Raw genomic sequence first — 14,552 nt, 5'->3', positions numbered from 1 at the left:
GACGCTCAAACTAATCCGCCAACTGTACTCCGTAGTACAGGTAGATACGGACACGGCGGTCATTAACACCATTAGGGGAAAAGAAATTCAATTTTTGACCGTCCTAATCCTAAGCTATTTAGTTTCTACTTAAAGAGAATCTTGGAAGTACTCCTCGTCGCTCTAATTACCACCGGAGGTTAGTTTTGAAGTTGCAGTATTTCTATTTGTCTATGTAGGTCTATCTGTATAGCGTTCCGTAAACGATGCCGACGTACGTCGCAGAGAGTAATACGATAGGCTCCTTAATTAATAATACTAGTGGCCTGGATAGAGATCTTCCAAGCAGTTTATTTAATGGCAGTTGGCTTTTCTGCAAGGCAATTTCGCTTCGATAAACTTTGTCCGAGGTATCTGAGAGACTCTCTGCTCGTCGAATCAGAAGAACAGGCGCATATGTTTCGGGGATCAGGAGTGTCGTTAAGACCCAAACAAAGCCAGAAGTAGCAGCAAGGAAACATCCACCCATCTCTAACCTGCCTTCATGCTAAGGAAGCCACCGATGATAGGGCCTATAGATGGACCAAGTAATCGGGCGGCGGCATATAAGCTAAGGGTAAACCCTCGTTGTCTAGCTGTAATTAAGTCTGAAATGGTCCCTCCAGCATTACTCAGCGGCGCTAAGCCGAAAGAGCCGGCAAAGAAACGAAGGATACATAACGACTAAATGTGTGGAGCAGCTGCACAGCCAGCCAAAAATGCCGCCATGCCGCTTAAGCTAATCAAAAACGAAATCTGGCGACCGCATAGTTCGCTCAAAGGAGCCCAAAGTAACGGACCAATCGCAAACCCCAAGACATCCAGCGCAGGAATTAACTCACGTCGAGACTTGGAAAAGCTCCCGCCAGAGTTGACTCAGCACAACTATACCCCTTTCGTCACCTCATGTCGAGACTTGATTTTGAGTAGGCTTAGCGTGGCTGTCAACTCTGGCGTGAACTCTATCAAGTCTCGACGGCAGATATATAATCCATACAGCCAGCCAGCCAGGCAGGATGCAGCTGAGTGTTGCAGCCGGTGTGGAGACATTGAAATCGACAATTATTTCATCCGGACTTCCACTTCTATGCAGAGGATGCCAAGGAGACGATCAGAGTCGAAGATGCGGCGACAAGCATGATGCATATTTTACTGGGAAAGCTGAATAAATGGGGATCCCGACAGTCGTTTGGGATCCAAGTCACCACAAAGGGGTCGTGTTCGGTGCCCGATCCTGGGTACTCGTGGTCGAGGATTGCTTGATTACTAGCGCCTTGATCGACCAAGATACGCCAAAACGGGATCTTCACAGGGTGAGTCTAAAGAACATGCCCAGTTCCTCCTGGCATTTTACTCACGGGGAGTAATGAGGGAAAAATTGAAAATAGAACTACAACATTATCGAATATGAATAAATTATGAATTTTCTGCTCTGTTATTTTCTTATCCCTAGTAATCGTCATTCCGCGGAATTGTATTTTTCCTGGCACGTTTAGGGGCCGGAACGGCATTACCGAGTTCGGCACCGCGGTAATTGGGCTTTTTGTTACCGCCATTAACAATGTATAATAGCACAAATTGTATCGGAACTGCAGGCCCAACCGCTTCATGGTCAGTCGGGCAGAAGCATTTATAAACATGCTCTATGCAGTGATCATTTTGAATCAAACCGAAGCATTAAATTTATTTTGTCCCGTCACCATATCCACCTAGAGGCAAGATCAATTTCCATAATGCCCGATCAAGCGAAAGAAGACGCCCTCAAAGGATACAGGGAGATCCTACCGCCCAATGTGTCATTGGGAGAAGCAACAGAGGCTTACAAAGAGGTAGACGATGTTGCATACGCCATTTCAAGATTGCCTTTAGGTGCTCCTCGAGCATTGAAAGTGATCTGTGTTGGTGCGGGTTTCAGTGGCTTGGCATTTGCACGAGAGGTCGAACTAGGCAATCTGCCGAATGTGAGTCTCACGGTATATGAGAAGAACGCCTCGGTTGGAGGAACTTGGTATGAGAATCGCTACCCTGGGTATGTTATTTCTACCTCAATACAGCCGTCGATGGATTCTGAGTGCTGATTTATGCAAAGATGCGCGTATGGAACTCTTCCCTACTATCGCTACTAGTGAATGCTAATCAGGACCATAGCTGTGACATTCCCATCCATAATTACCAGGTATAGCATGCATCTCTGCTTCGTGTATTATCTCTTCTCACTGGTTTAAAGTACTCTTGGGCCCCCTGTCCTTATTTCCAGAGCTACTATGCTCCTGCGAAAGACATCCACACTTACATCGAAGCGGTCGCCGATCAGCATAATCTTCGAAAACACGTTAAAGTCTCACACAAAATCATCGGAGCTAGATGGATTGAAGAACGCCAGAAATGGCAAGTGAACATTGTCGCGACCGACGGTAGGGAATTGATGGTCAGCAATCGGGTCAACAAGGACGGTGAAGCTGGAGAACCGTTTACTGAAGAATGCGATGTGCTGATCAACGCCGGGGGCTGCTTCAATGACTGGAAATGGCCAACTATTCCTAGGAGGGAAACTTTCAAGGGTCAAATGATACATTCCGCTGCTTGGCCCAAAAATGTGGAGCTTAAGGGCAAAACTGTAGCATTGATTGGCAATGGCAGTACGGGTGTCCAGATTCTTCCTAACATCCTTGATGATGTGGAAAAGGTCTATGTCTATATTCGCAGCAAGACATGGGTGACAGCCAGCTTTGCTCAGAAGTTTGCTGGTCCAAATGGTGCGAATATCTTCTTTACAGAGGGACAAAAAAGGCATTGGGCCGAAAATCCCGATGAATATCTCCAGTATCGGAAGGAGGTCGAGTCAGAGCTAAATTCCCGCTTCCTCCTCTACCTCAAAGACTCCAATGCCCAAAGGGAGGCCCTTGGGTATTCTACTTCTCAAATGACCGAAAAGCTTTCTTCGAAGCCAGAAATTGGCGAGAAGTTAATTCCTGAATTCGCTGTTGGGTGAGTTGAGCTACCGAATACACGAATAGACTACCTCGGCTAACAGGGTGACCACTACAGCTGTCGTCGCACGACACCTGGAAACGGATATCTTGAGGCTCTATGCTCCCCCAAGGTTGAAATAATCTGGGGAGGAATAGACTCTTTCAACGAAACCGGTCTCTTAGCTGCCAATGGTGAGCAGCGAGATGTGGACACCGTCATCTGCGCCACTGGTTTCAATATGTCTTTCTCCCCTCGTTTCCCTATCATTGGTTGCAAGGGCGTCAGTTTACAGGAGAAATGGGATGATAACCCGGAGTGCTATCTGTCAGTCACTGCTGCCGATATGCCCAATTTCTTTATCTATCTTGGGCCGGGCAGCCCCCTCGGACATGGTAGCGTGGTCAGCTCTCTCGAGCGCGTGACTGAGTACATTGCTCAATTTGTCCGCAAGCTTCAAACTGAGAATTATAGCTCCGTGGTGCCGAAGCCACATATCCCTCGTGCATATCAACGACAGGCTCTTGCCTGGCTGGATAAGACTGCCTGGAGTTCAAATTGCGCATCCACGTACAAGAATGGCAAGCCAGACGGTCCTTTGATTTCTCTTCATCCGGGGTCAAGATTGCACTATTTCGAGCTTCTGAAACATCCTCGTTGGGAAGACTTTGACTGGACCAGCTTGTGCGAGGAAGAAGATCTTATCTTTGCTTGGCTAGGTAATGGATTTATTGTCGAGGAGTGTAAGGAAAAGTCTGAAGTGGATTTGACGTGAGTGCCCCATTATCAAATAATGAAATAAATAGTGTTGACTGATATAAATACTTCAACAGCTGGTTCCTTCCTCCAGTTGAAGCTGCCAAGATGATCAAGGCAACCTTTTGAAGCCACGATGTTCTTGGTCGAAAATGGTATATGAAATGATCGAGTCTACGCTAAACTGGAATGATTGAAGTACCCCGCAATCTACCATGGCTTGTTAGGTCTAGCCCAAACGTGAAACCTTATTTTCTCATTCCGAGCACTAAAATTCCGCGGAATGATCATAAGCCACAATCTGGGAAAATGCGGGGATATGGTGGATCTGGTAACTGTCGCAAGTCTATCTCCTTCAGCCACTAGAAATCTCGGAAACATGGCATTTAGCAACGGCAGATGTCAAAGAGAAAGCATGGATAAGCAGTAGAGAATTTGTGAATTTAAAAACAATGCTTTTTGTGGAATTCAATTGCGACTCATAGTCAATCTATCAACTTGACAATCGAAATCATGCAGCTCAAACAGTTAGAGCCCAGTGAAACCCTGCAAAGTCGAGAAGATCAATTCAACAAAAGACAACATGTCAACGTATACTCTGCTGCTGTTATCTTCTTTATCACTCTGAGCTCTGCTGCTTATGGCTACGCAGGCTCTGTCATTGCAACTACCCTCACGCAGCCGTCTTTCATAACACATATGGAACTGGACACGGCTACGAATGCCGAGTCCATTGAAGGTGCAATGAATGCGCTGTTCTACACCGGAGGCGTGTTTGGAAGTTTCTTTGCAGGGTGGAGCAGCAAAAAGTTTGGTCGCAAGTTCTCAACAGGTTTTGGAAATGCTCTGTTAGTCATTTCTGGGGCGTGTATGACAGCTTCGATCAACCCCACCATGTTCATTGCCTTCCGCTTCGTGAGCGGCTTCGGGTATGCTACACATTTTACATGTGAATTGGTTCTTAATTCCCTGACTTTGTCCTGTTTTCACTAGCTCCATGGTCATTGTCGCCAGTGTCCCTATTTGGGTCGCTGAGCTTGTGCCACCCCCGCCTCCGAGGACTCCTGACTGATGTGCATGCCGTGATGATGATGGTTGGCTATACACTTGCTTGCTACGTTGGTCTCGGATTTTACTTTGTCAAAGGCAGCAGTCAGTGGCGCGGGCCTATCGCACTTCAGATGGCGCTACCTGTTATTATCTTGTCTGGTTTATACTGGATGCCAGAATCGCCGCGATACTTGTTGTCCACGGATCGCCACGAAGAAGCCCGTGACATAATCTTCCGTATGCATTCAAGCCCACTTGATCCGGAGCATGAGTTTGCTCGCCGCGAATTCTTCCAGATGAAGAAACAGATCCTACTTGACGCCGGGTTCGCTACATCATATTGGAGTCTTCTCAAAAAAAGCTCCATGCGGAAACGCTTGGCAATGACAGTTTTTCTCGAGTTTGTTCTGATGAGCTCAGGTATTTTAGTTATCCTAAGTGAGTCGAGCTCTTTTTCTCCCCATATTATTGTGACGACGTTTTCCAAGGCATGTCGCTGACATTCCAAGATTATGGCTCTATCATCTGGAAATCTCTCGGCTTTGACACAGTGCAGATCCTTAACTTTCAGTGCGGCTTTCAGCTAGCTGGGTTTGTCTTCAACGTCATCGCCATGACCTTCGTCGACCGCGTGCGCCGGCCTTGGCTTATTGCTGGTGGCCTCTTGGGCTGCGGCGCATTGGTCGGTATCTTAACTGCACTGCAGAGTTTCTACCTTGGTACCGAGAATCGCGCAGGACTAGGTGCCTGTGTCGCTGTCATTTTTCTTTTCCAAGCCACGTTCTCACTTACCTTGGATGGACCAACATATTTCTATATTGCTGAGATCTGGCCTTCGCATGTCAGGTCCCAAGGATTTGCAATCGCTATGGCTGTCCTTTCAGCTACCAACCTAATGTGGCTACAGGCTACCCCTTATGCCATAAGTACCATCTCATGGCGCTGGTATCTAGTATTCACATGCATTCCGGGCACTGCGGCGGTCTTAGTCATTATTTGGTTTAAGGATACCCGGAATAAGCCTCTTGAGGAGATTGCGGGGATGTTCGGGGACGACGATATGGTTGCTGTGTATCAGCGGGAGTTGAATAACGGTGGACTGTATGATGCAGATGAGGTTGGAAATTACAGTAAAAACTCAAACGGCCTATCGGTTGAGATGATGGAAGAGGCTTGACTCGACAGAAGCGTGACAGCTTAGACACAGCAATTGGGAAAGGAAATTACATTTAAAATATAGGCCTATTTGTAACAAATTAGAGTCAGCATAGACTTTGTTAGTATGGATTACAAGGAATAGGCAAAACAGGTCAGAAACTGTAGACACTACGCAGGTTATTGAGTCAACGGGTTCAAATGACTATCACCAGGAGAGTACCGACAAGGTCAGACTTTTTCTTAATGACATCAAATTTTACCCCGTAAAACTATGGAACATTAACAATCATTCCTATTATCCAAACACTATTCCTTCGTTTCTTCTAGATCCGGGAAGTAGGGCCAGGCCGAAGACGTTGAAGTTGAACGGGCCAAACAACATCCACCCCAAGCTCTGAAGCAACATTCAAAACCCAGTCCGGTTCTCTGAGGAACTGCCGACCAACGGAAATGATATCAACTCCAGGTCCTCTTCTGAGACCGCCCTGCACCAGATCCCGGGCCTGTTTCGCTTCAGTGATCAGACCGACGGTTCCAACCAGCAGCTTGCTTCCTTCTGCTTTGAGGACTTGTTTGATTTTCAAAGCGATTTCGGTATGCTTCTCTCCGCCATCAAACACGTTGAAACTGGCTTGGTGATGGTTTCCTCCTGAGCTTACATCGATGAGGTCGACACCTAGCTCCGGCAACAGCCTAGCCAACTGAATAGTTGACTCTTCCGTCCAGCTTCCAAGGTTCTTGCCAACCTCGGTGTGCTCAAGCCAATCGGTCGCGCTGACTCTAACAAACACAGGTAGGCTTGCAGGAATCACTGCTCTCACTGCAACGATGACCTCCAGCAACACACGAATCCGGTTTTCAAAACTCCCACCGTATCTATCTGTTCGGCGGTTGGTGACAGGACTGAGAAATTGGTTGATGAGATAGCCGTGGGCCGCATGTATCTCAACTACATCGACGCCAGCCTTTACCGCCCTCTCAGCAGACTTCGCATAATTTGACACCAGCTCTTTGATCTCAAACTCCGTCATCTCCTTGGGTACGTGATAGCCCCCGGAAGGGTCCTGGCCTTTCCCATCCCATGAATGTTCGGCACCACCAGAAGGGCCTAACACATCATCTGGCCAGCCGTTGTGTTCTTCGAAAGCTCTTGCGCTCGACTTTCCCAGCTGCTGCGCGACCAGAGGAGGCTGTGTGCTTGACTTTCTTCCGGCATGCGACAGCTGAACACCACAAAGACCACCTTGAGAGTGAATAAAATCCACGATTGGCCTCAGACCCTGCTGTTGGGCATCGTTCCAAAGACCCGGACAGTGCGGAGTGATACGACCGCTTGGCTGAACACCTGTAGCTTCAATCATGGCAAGGGCGGCTCCCTTGAAGACGTTGTGGCCGATCGTGGTAATATACAGAGGTGTCATTACACCCGTCAGAGGTCCTGAGGATGCAATGGAATAAAGACACATTGGCGAAACACATATCCTATTTCGAAGTGTGACAGAGCGAATCGTCAATGGTCGGAACAGCTCAGGTGTCTTTTCGTCAATCTTGTATGTTGTTCCCGCTGTGATTGGGAGCCCTGCCGGAGTGGAGGATGAGGATTTCAAATATTGAGTCATTTTCATTTTTTTGATGAAAAAAGATAACGTATAGCTGCTTTGGATGGGTTCGAGGCTTGCGGGCAGTCCGGTCTATATGACCGGCTAGGTTGCGGAACAAGTCCGGGTTGGGCCATATATTTCCGGGCAATGTTACAGATTCAATGCATATTAAGCACCGAAAGTCCGGACATGCGCATTAAAAATGAGTGGGTCAATAATGACCCGAGGTCAGTCAGCCAATTTGTTGGTCGCAAAAGATGCCTTGATTCCGAGATGTTGTTCCGCGGAATCCTCAACACCGCCGGGCGGAGCTTTCCAGCACCACACAACATAGAGCCATCAAGCTCAACGATTAGCTTTTATTTGAACATCTCAGATCTTGATCGGGGTCTCCCTACAATTCACATTGTTTTAAATCCCAAAGACCAAATACAGAAACCAGCACGATTGGAAATGCCTCCGCTTGATCCACGCGGCAAGAAAGCGATCATTACTGGTGGCGGCTCAGGTAAGTCTTCTGACATGCAGCAATCAAGCACTGCTCACGAAATACCAGGAATTGGTCTTTCCTTTGCAAAGGCGTTGTATGATAATGGCTGCTCCGTCCTCCTAGCGGACCTTAGCCTCCACGCCTCAGCTCAAGAGTGGCTCCAAAGCATCGAAAGCCAGCCTTCCCCAAAAGTTCGATTCCAGAAGACTGACGTTACTGACTGGAGACAACTCGAATTGGCCTTCGATGTCTTCGATAAAGAGTTTGGTGGAACCCCCGACATCGTTCTTCCAGGAGCTGGTGTCTACGAGCCTTCCTCGAACAGTTTCTGGGCAGACCTAGACTCTGCATCACACTACAAAGTTTTCGACGTAAACATCATGCATCCTATCAAAATGTCAAGAATTGCTATTCGAAGACTGCGTCGTGCTCAAAAGCCAGGCGTCATCGTTCATATCTCCAGCATTACGGCGCAGATTCCTAGCGTCGTCAATCCTCTCTACTCGGTTTCGAAACAGGCCATCAGTCAGTTTGTGAGGTGCATGGCTCCTTTGGATATGCTAGCTGGTATTCGTGTTGTTGCTGTTGCACCAGGGTAAGCAATTCAACATTCCAAAATCAATTGTATGGTTTCGCTAATATACATTATAATAGAGTCGTGGACACTCCTCTGTTCCGCGATAGCGCTAAAGCTCGCCAGCACATAGATATGGATACAGACTTTACCCTTCCGCCCGAGGAGGTTGTCAAAGCAATGATGTCACTAGTGACGAACCCGAAGTATCCCCCGGGAACTGTGCTTGAAATTGGTGATATTGGTGGGTGGCGAGAGGTGGGTCTATTCAATGACACTGGTCCTCACGGACGGTCAACCTTGCCAAGACCGAAGGCCAAGGACGCTATCAAGCTTGTTGAGCAGGCTTTGAAAGATGACGCAGGATATGGGGCGTCAGATGTACTTAAGCCACGTCTATAATTCATCACAAGTAATATGTATGTATAGGTAGCATTATGGGCCATTGAGATGCATCTTGAGAATAGTACGATAAAAGAACGATTGTTATTATTATAAATTGACAGACAGCGGGTAGGCAAGGAGATTTGATTGCCTACATCATCCGACATCTTCAGGAACGGAATGCTTCCCTAACCCTGATCTACCTGAAAATTCGATCACCATGCCAGGTGATCCGTGATGTCTTGCGAGAGGATGGCAAGCTTTCCACTCACCTCTTTGGCATGCTTTCTTGAACTTAAAAGACCAGGTGGCTTGCAAGATGGAGATATATGGCGGTTGGTGTGATCGTCACCTTGGTGCTGTATAACGTATTCGTCAAGCAAGTGGGCATTGTAAGCCAGTGGCAAGAATAGTGTCTTCAGTTGCTCCATCTCATCTCTGGCTCCGAAGATGCCACATACGAGTATTACAAAGATCATGTGGAAGATCGAACGATGGGTACATGCGAATGGTTCCTTAACAAAATTGAAAGAACATAAGTCCTGTACCGACGTGAGTTCGCTTCCAGTCACCCTTTCGGAAGCATTCGAGAGAGTCCAAACATGAAGCGCAATTCGACTGCTGTAGCTTCTATCTTGTAATTTGGGGTGCCGTATCATACTGACTTCCTTGAAATATACAGCTTCGAAGTACGGCTGAGCGGGCGGGAAGGCCTGTTCTCCGCATCCTATGGTCGTATGTGATATGTATCTCTTTTCAAAGACCTGAGTTACAATCACGAGGAGGGAGTGCGCACTCTAGACAGGATGTAAGAATCACTCCCTAGTTCTCCCCCGGCGCGCGAGCACCGCGCTGGCCCGTTCAGCTGATCTGTACGGTATACTCCATTGGACCGCAACGTCTCCTTCTGAAACGTTCAGTCCCTTGGCGTTTACACACCGCCGCAACTAGAGGTTGCGGACAGCGTCAACCATGAAAGGGCACATTGGCGTACATGTTTTTCTCTGGGTTCACTTAATCTAGTTTCGTCGTTGAAGAGGATATAGAAGGCTACCGCATTTTCTTACTTCTTCAAAACTGTATATATTTGAAGCTCTTCGAATTCATATTTTATCATAAAAGGTCGGACCATCGATCAGCATCTCTCTCTCTATGTTTATATCTGTCCTCTGCCAAGTGGAGTATATAAAGGTACTATAACGTACACATCGAGATGATTGGTTGGCTCGATTTGTGCATATGATATCTCATATGCAAACCGTGTCGTATATTGCGAAAGCCGACAGCTTGCTAACCCAGATAACGCGCCGAGAAACGACTTTGCCCGAGCGAACGTATTAAATCTACAATAGCGATAGCAAAATAATACGCAAAATCACCAAATTTGACTAACATAAGCATGAGATAAGGAAAACATATCACCGAACATGTCTAGGATAGTCCAAATAATTACCCCGCATTGCATCAAATTGTCTTATCATTAACCCAATATCTCATCGGATACCCCGATTTTGGGTTAACTCTGAGTACTTATTTGTTATCTATTGGCGAAAACCAAACCCATTGTTGTCGGAATCTCCGACCCTAAGAAGCATGATTCAGCTCCACGATTATCCTATATCGGCTTTTATCTGAATCGTGAGATTAAAACCTCGCGGAAGTGACTTTCGATGCTAGTTTTTATGACCAGATCCAACACATGTATGACACCTGAGCGCTTCCCAAAATTTCAAACCACCAGAGCCTGTTCTTCACAATCCGCTTATCTACTTGTGATTCACCGATCAATATGCAATTCTCCGCAGCCCAACAATCATACCAACATTCTGGTATTGAATCGAATAATATCGACAATGTCGATTCTATGGCTGCTATGGCCCATCGAGGCAAATCACTCCCTGGAATTCCTAGTTTTGATTCCCATTCCAGTAAAAGGCAATGGCAATTGGAACATATGGCAGGTGCATTCCGAGTATTTGCGCGTAACGGCTATGCAGAAGGCATATCTGGACACATCAGTGTCCGCGATCCCGAGTTCGAGAATCGATTTTGGATCAACCCACTCGGGGTTCACTTTGGAATGTTGAAGGCCAGTGACATGATTTGTGTAACTCTGAATGGGGATGTAGTTGCCGGGAATATGGCTGGGTCTATCAACGCCGCTGGTTTCCAGATCCACAGTGCAGTTCACCGCTCGCGCAAGGATGTGCATGCCATATGCCACACTCACTCGATTCATGGCAGGGCTTGGTCTGCATTTGGAAAGCCACTTGAGATGATCAATCAAGATGTTTGCTACTTCTATAAGGCCCATTCGGTGTATTCAGATTACGGGGGCATTGCCAACGAGTCATCCGAGGGACAAAGAATCGCTGAAAGCTTGGCAGATGGGAAAGCGGTTATTTTGTTGAATCATGGGCTTCTCACGGTTGGTGAGACGGTGGATGAAGCGGCTTTTCTCTTTTGTTTGATGGAACGGAGTTGTCAAGTTCAGCTTTTAGCTGATCGGACGGAGTTTGAGAAGAAAAATGTGAGCGAGAAAGAAGCCGCCTACAATTTTAAGATGGCCAGCACTCCGGTAAGTAACATAATCCGATTATTCCATTAGCTGAGCTACTAATTTAAAGACATAGGAGACCCTTTTTGCGGAGTTTCAGCCTGACTATCAGTACGAAGAGTACTTGAGTGGCAACACTTTCAAATCCTAAAGGTCTTGTGGTACAAGTCTATTTGAAAAGCGGATGCAAATATAGCACCACAAGGTTGGATAGCAGTGACATAGACCCAGCTACGCAAGAACCTACTTCGTCGACAGGCCTGTTTCCCAGTCAGAGTGTGTAGATAGATGTAGTTGTTTCTTTTTGGACTATTCTATTATTGAACAGTATAATTTCCTTATAGTATGCTTTCTTTTACTCTATAGCCCAGATTCATATTTTTGTACATCTTGTTCCTCGCGTGTAATATTGAAGATAACATAACAAAAGATTGGAGAGCATGCAAGCATAATACATAATAAATCATGTCGGACAGGCCGATATGTGCCCGTACTTGGATAGATAGTGCTCAAAAGTCATCGGGCGGCCCGATAAAATGATAGTCCATGATCATGTGCATGGACCAATGCACAGGCAAGGATTTGTAATGTTAGCAAAATAAAGTCATTTGAATGAGACCACTCCCTATCTACTGAAGCAATTCCTGACATTGTAGCTATCTGTGAAAGGCCGGTTAATTCGAGGAAGGTTTTTTTTCGCGACCGATAAGTAAATCCTTCAATAGGCTACAGCTATAGAAACATTCAATAATAAGACACATTCCAACCCTACGTTGGAATGCTCACACAAACTTGGAAATATCATTTCATTATTAAAACCAACGTGAATGCATAATTTCTTTCAATTTATTGAAGCCATAACATCTATGTCGGCAAGCCCTTTGCCTGAAAAGGCTCCAGGGCAGTTTTTTTCAACTACCACCAGCGACCCAATCCACGATGCTAGCGAAGATGCTAATACCGGAACTATAAGTGAAATAACTGCTGGATCACAAGCTCTACATCGCAGGTTACGCGGAAGACAGGTTCAGCTTTTTGCTATCGGCGGAGCAATTGGTACATGTAAGTTAAAAGCGGTCCTCAAAGTTCAAGCCTTTTCAAGAGCAAGTCTAATCTCAATTCCAGCTCTCTACGTACAGATGGGCTCTGCTCTTCCTAAAGGAGGTCCCGCAGGTCTTCTTATTGCCTTTATACTATGGGGTATCGTCATGTGGGCAGTCAACGAGTGCTTCGCAGAGATGGTGACATACCTCCCGGTACCCTCACCTTTCGTTCGTTTCGGTGGCGAGTGGGTTGACGGAGCACTGGGTTTTGCTATGGCGTGGAATTTTTTCCTCAATATGGCCTTTCTCGTGCCATTTGAGATGGTGGCTATGAACATTATGATTACCTTTTGGACAGATAAGGTTCCTGTCGAGGCTATCATTGTCGCGATGATTGTCTTCTACGCTCTGCTTAATGCGATAAGCGTGGAATATTTTGGGGTCGCGGAATTTTATCTATCAATTTTCAAAGTTCTTTTGATGATTTCTTTGTTCTTTTTTACCTTCATCACCATGCTAGGGGGAAACCCGTTGCACGATCGATACGGGTTTCGGTATTGGGATAACCCGGGCGCATTCGTCGAGCATCTTGTCCCCGGAAAAAGAGGAAGGTTCCTAGGTGTCTTGTCATGCGTATATCAGGCTACTTTCTCGTGAGTCTCTGATGTGAGAGCAAGAGCCAATTCTAACATTCCATTAGTATCTGCGGTCCGGAATACATATCCATCGTTGCTGCCGAAGCCGAGAACCCCCGAAAGACCCTACCTCCAGCCTACCGATCTTTCGTCTGGCGCATTCTTTTATTTTTTGTGGGCTCTGCTCTTTGTATGGGGATCGTCATTCCTTACAACGACTCAACACTGGCTTCCATCCTTGACGGTGACATCTCAGGGTCTGGCACAGGTGCTGCCTCGTGAGTTCTCCTTATCCACGCTACCTTTCTACCTTTCAAAATAGCATTCACTCACCCACGCAAACATCCATACCATCAGACCGTATGTCATCGCAATGCAACGGCTAAAGATCCACGGTCTACCTCACCTCGTCAATGCATTGATCATGACATCCATATTTAGCGCCGGGAACGGTCTTCTATTTGCAGCCACGCGCACCCTACATGGTATGGCCATCAAAGGCTACGCACCTCGGTACTTCTCTTGGTGCACAAAAGCCGGAGTGCCCCTCTTGGCTCTTCTGTTCTCACTCTCTTTCTGTCTTCTTGCATTTCTGCAGGTCAACAGCTCCTCTGCAGCAGTAATGGACTACCTTGTCGATCTAGTAACGTGTTGTCAGTTGATCAATTATGGCTTCACGGCTTTGACATACAGACACTTCTACTCTGCCCTAGCTAAACAAGGAATTTCTCGGGATACACTACCTTACAAAGGCCGATTCCAGCCTTACACTTCTTATCTAGCCATGGTTGGTACCTTATTTATGGTGCTGGCAGGTGGCTATGATTTATTCTTGAAAGGCGGCTGGGATGTGATGTGGTTTTTCTTGGACTATGGGATGATTGGGTTCTTTATCATTGCTTTCCTCGGTTGGAAATTTTGTGTCAAGACCAAATATGTATGGCCGGGTAATGCAGACTTAAGCCTTGGGGGGTTGAGGGAAGAGATTGATACTTATGAAGCCCTTCACTTGCCTCGCCAGGAAGGGAAAGTGGGTATGGTTTTAAATAAGTTTTTTCCCGCAATTTAAGGTTGTTATACGCCCTATGCATGCAGGAAAACCAATTTAATTTCAGAACACATCACTCATTGACAAGTATCTTGTTGAATCAATTTCCAAACAGCCCTGAGATTCAATCTTGCAAAATTTTGATACCGCTTCGTGGAAGGTGAGGGCAATATGGAGTATCATCGCGATCAGGCATACCTTAGAGTTGCTTATAGAGCCTAAAAAGGAACAAAGAAGATGACAAGGATCATAAGCTCATGACCCATGG

General features: G+C 46.4%; 7 protein-coding genes across 7 annotated transcripts, besides 1 other annotated feature; 5 read left to right on the top strand and 2 right to left on the bottom strand.

Moving 5' to 3' along the window:
• Positions 1-702: 702 nt before the first annotated feature.
• On the bottom strand, positions 703-1,337 carry N7443_009914 (uncharacterized protein; the record flags this gene model as incomplete). The annotated part of the gene is made up of 2 exons (XM_056889970.1): positions 703-855; positions 1,128-1,337. Coding segments are annotated over 2 exons (363 nt in total), but the record flags the coding sequence as incomplete, so codon positions are not given.
• Positions 1,338-1,751: 414 nt separating this feature from the next.
• Positions 1,752-3,873, top strand: N7443_009913 (flavin-containing monooxygenase; the record flags this gene model as incomplete). Its single annotated transcript, XM_056889969.1, has 5 exons — positions 1,752-2,047; positions 2,167-2,194; positions 2,276-3,006; positions 3,067-3,759; positions 3,822-3,873. 5 exons carry the CDS (start codon positions 1,752-1,754, stop codon positions 3,871-3,873), a joined length of 1,800 nt encoding a protein of 599 aa, XP_056736460.1.
• A 384-nt stretch (positions 3,874-4,257) lies between these two features.
• On the top strand, positions 4,258-5,971 carry N7443_009912 (Outer membrane protein IML2 mitochondrial/Tetratricopeptide repeat protein 39; the record flags this gene model as incomplete). The annotated part of the gene is made up of 3 exons (XM_056889968.1): positions 4,258-4,673; positions 4,895-5,232; positions 5,304-5,971. 3 exons carry the CDS (start codon positions 4,258-4,260, stop codon positions 5,969-5,971), a joined length of 1,422 nt encoding a protein of 473 aa, XP_056736459.1.
• A 304-nt stretch (positions 5,972-6,275) lies between these two features.
• On the bottom strand, positions 6,276-7,571 carry N7443_009911 (NADH:flavin oxidoreductase/NADH oxidase; the record flags this gene model as incomplete). The annotated part of the gene is made up of 1 exon (XM_056889967.1): positions 6,276-7,571. One exon carries the CDS (start codon positions 7,569-7,571, stop codon positions 6,276-6,278), a length of 1,296 nt encoding a protein of 431 aa, XP_056736458.1.
• A 435-nt stretch (positions 7,572-8,006) lies between these two features.
• Positions 8,007-9,019, top strand: N7443_009910 (uncharacterized protein; the record flags this gene model as incomplete). Its single annotated transcript, XM_056889966.1, has 3 exons — positions 8,007-8,061; positions 8,110-8,638; positions 8,698-9,019. 3 exons carry the CDS (start codon positions 8,007-8,009, stop codon positions 9,017-9,019), a joined length of 906 nt encoding a protein of 301 aa, XP_056736457.1.
• Positions 9,020-10,790: 1,771 nt separating this feature from the next.
• Positions 10,791-11,709, top strand: N7443_009909 (uncharacterized protein; the record flags this gene model as incomplete). Its single annotated transcript, XM_056889965.1, has 2 exons — positions 10,791-11,579; positions 11,635-11,709. The coding sequence occupies 2 exons, from the start codon at positions 10,791-10,793 to the stop codon at positions 11,707-11,709; spliced, it is 864 nt and encodes a 287-aa protein (XP_056736456.1).
• Positions 11,710-12,424: 715 nt separating this feature from the next.
• N7443_009908 (uncharacterized protein) lies at positions 12,425-14,305 on the top strand (the record flags this gene model as incomplete). Its single annotated transcript, XM_056889964.1, has 4 exons — positions 12,425-12,620; positions 12,684-13,254; positions 13,302-13,514; positions 13,594-14,305. The coding sequence occupies 4 exons, from the start codon at positions 12,425-12,427 to the stop codon at positions 14,303-14,305; spliced, it is 1,692 nt and encodes a 563-aa protein (XP_056736455.1).
• Positions 14,306-14,548: 243 nt separating this feature from the next.
• Positions 14,549-14,552: part of a sequence feature (Protein overlapping with rRNA (N7443_009907, KAJ5289654.1) was converted to a misc_feature.) that runs on past the window's edge.

Source organism: Penicillium atrosanguineum (assembly GCF_028827265.1).
Source record: "Penicillium atrosanguineum strain IBT 20685 chromosome Unknown utg000008l_segment0_segment0, whole genome shotgun sequence".
Lineage (NCBI taxonomy): Eukaryota > Fungi > Ascomycota > Eurotiomycetes > Eurotiales > Aspergillaceae > Penicillium > Penicillium atrosanguineum.
The sequence above is the reverse complement of the archived record's forward strand: the minus strand, read 5'-3'. Positions and strand labels throughout refer to the sequence as shown.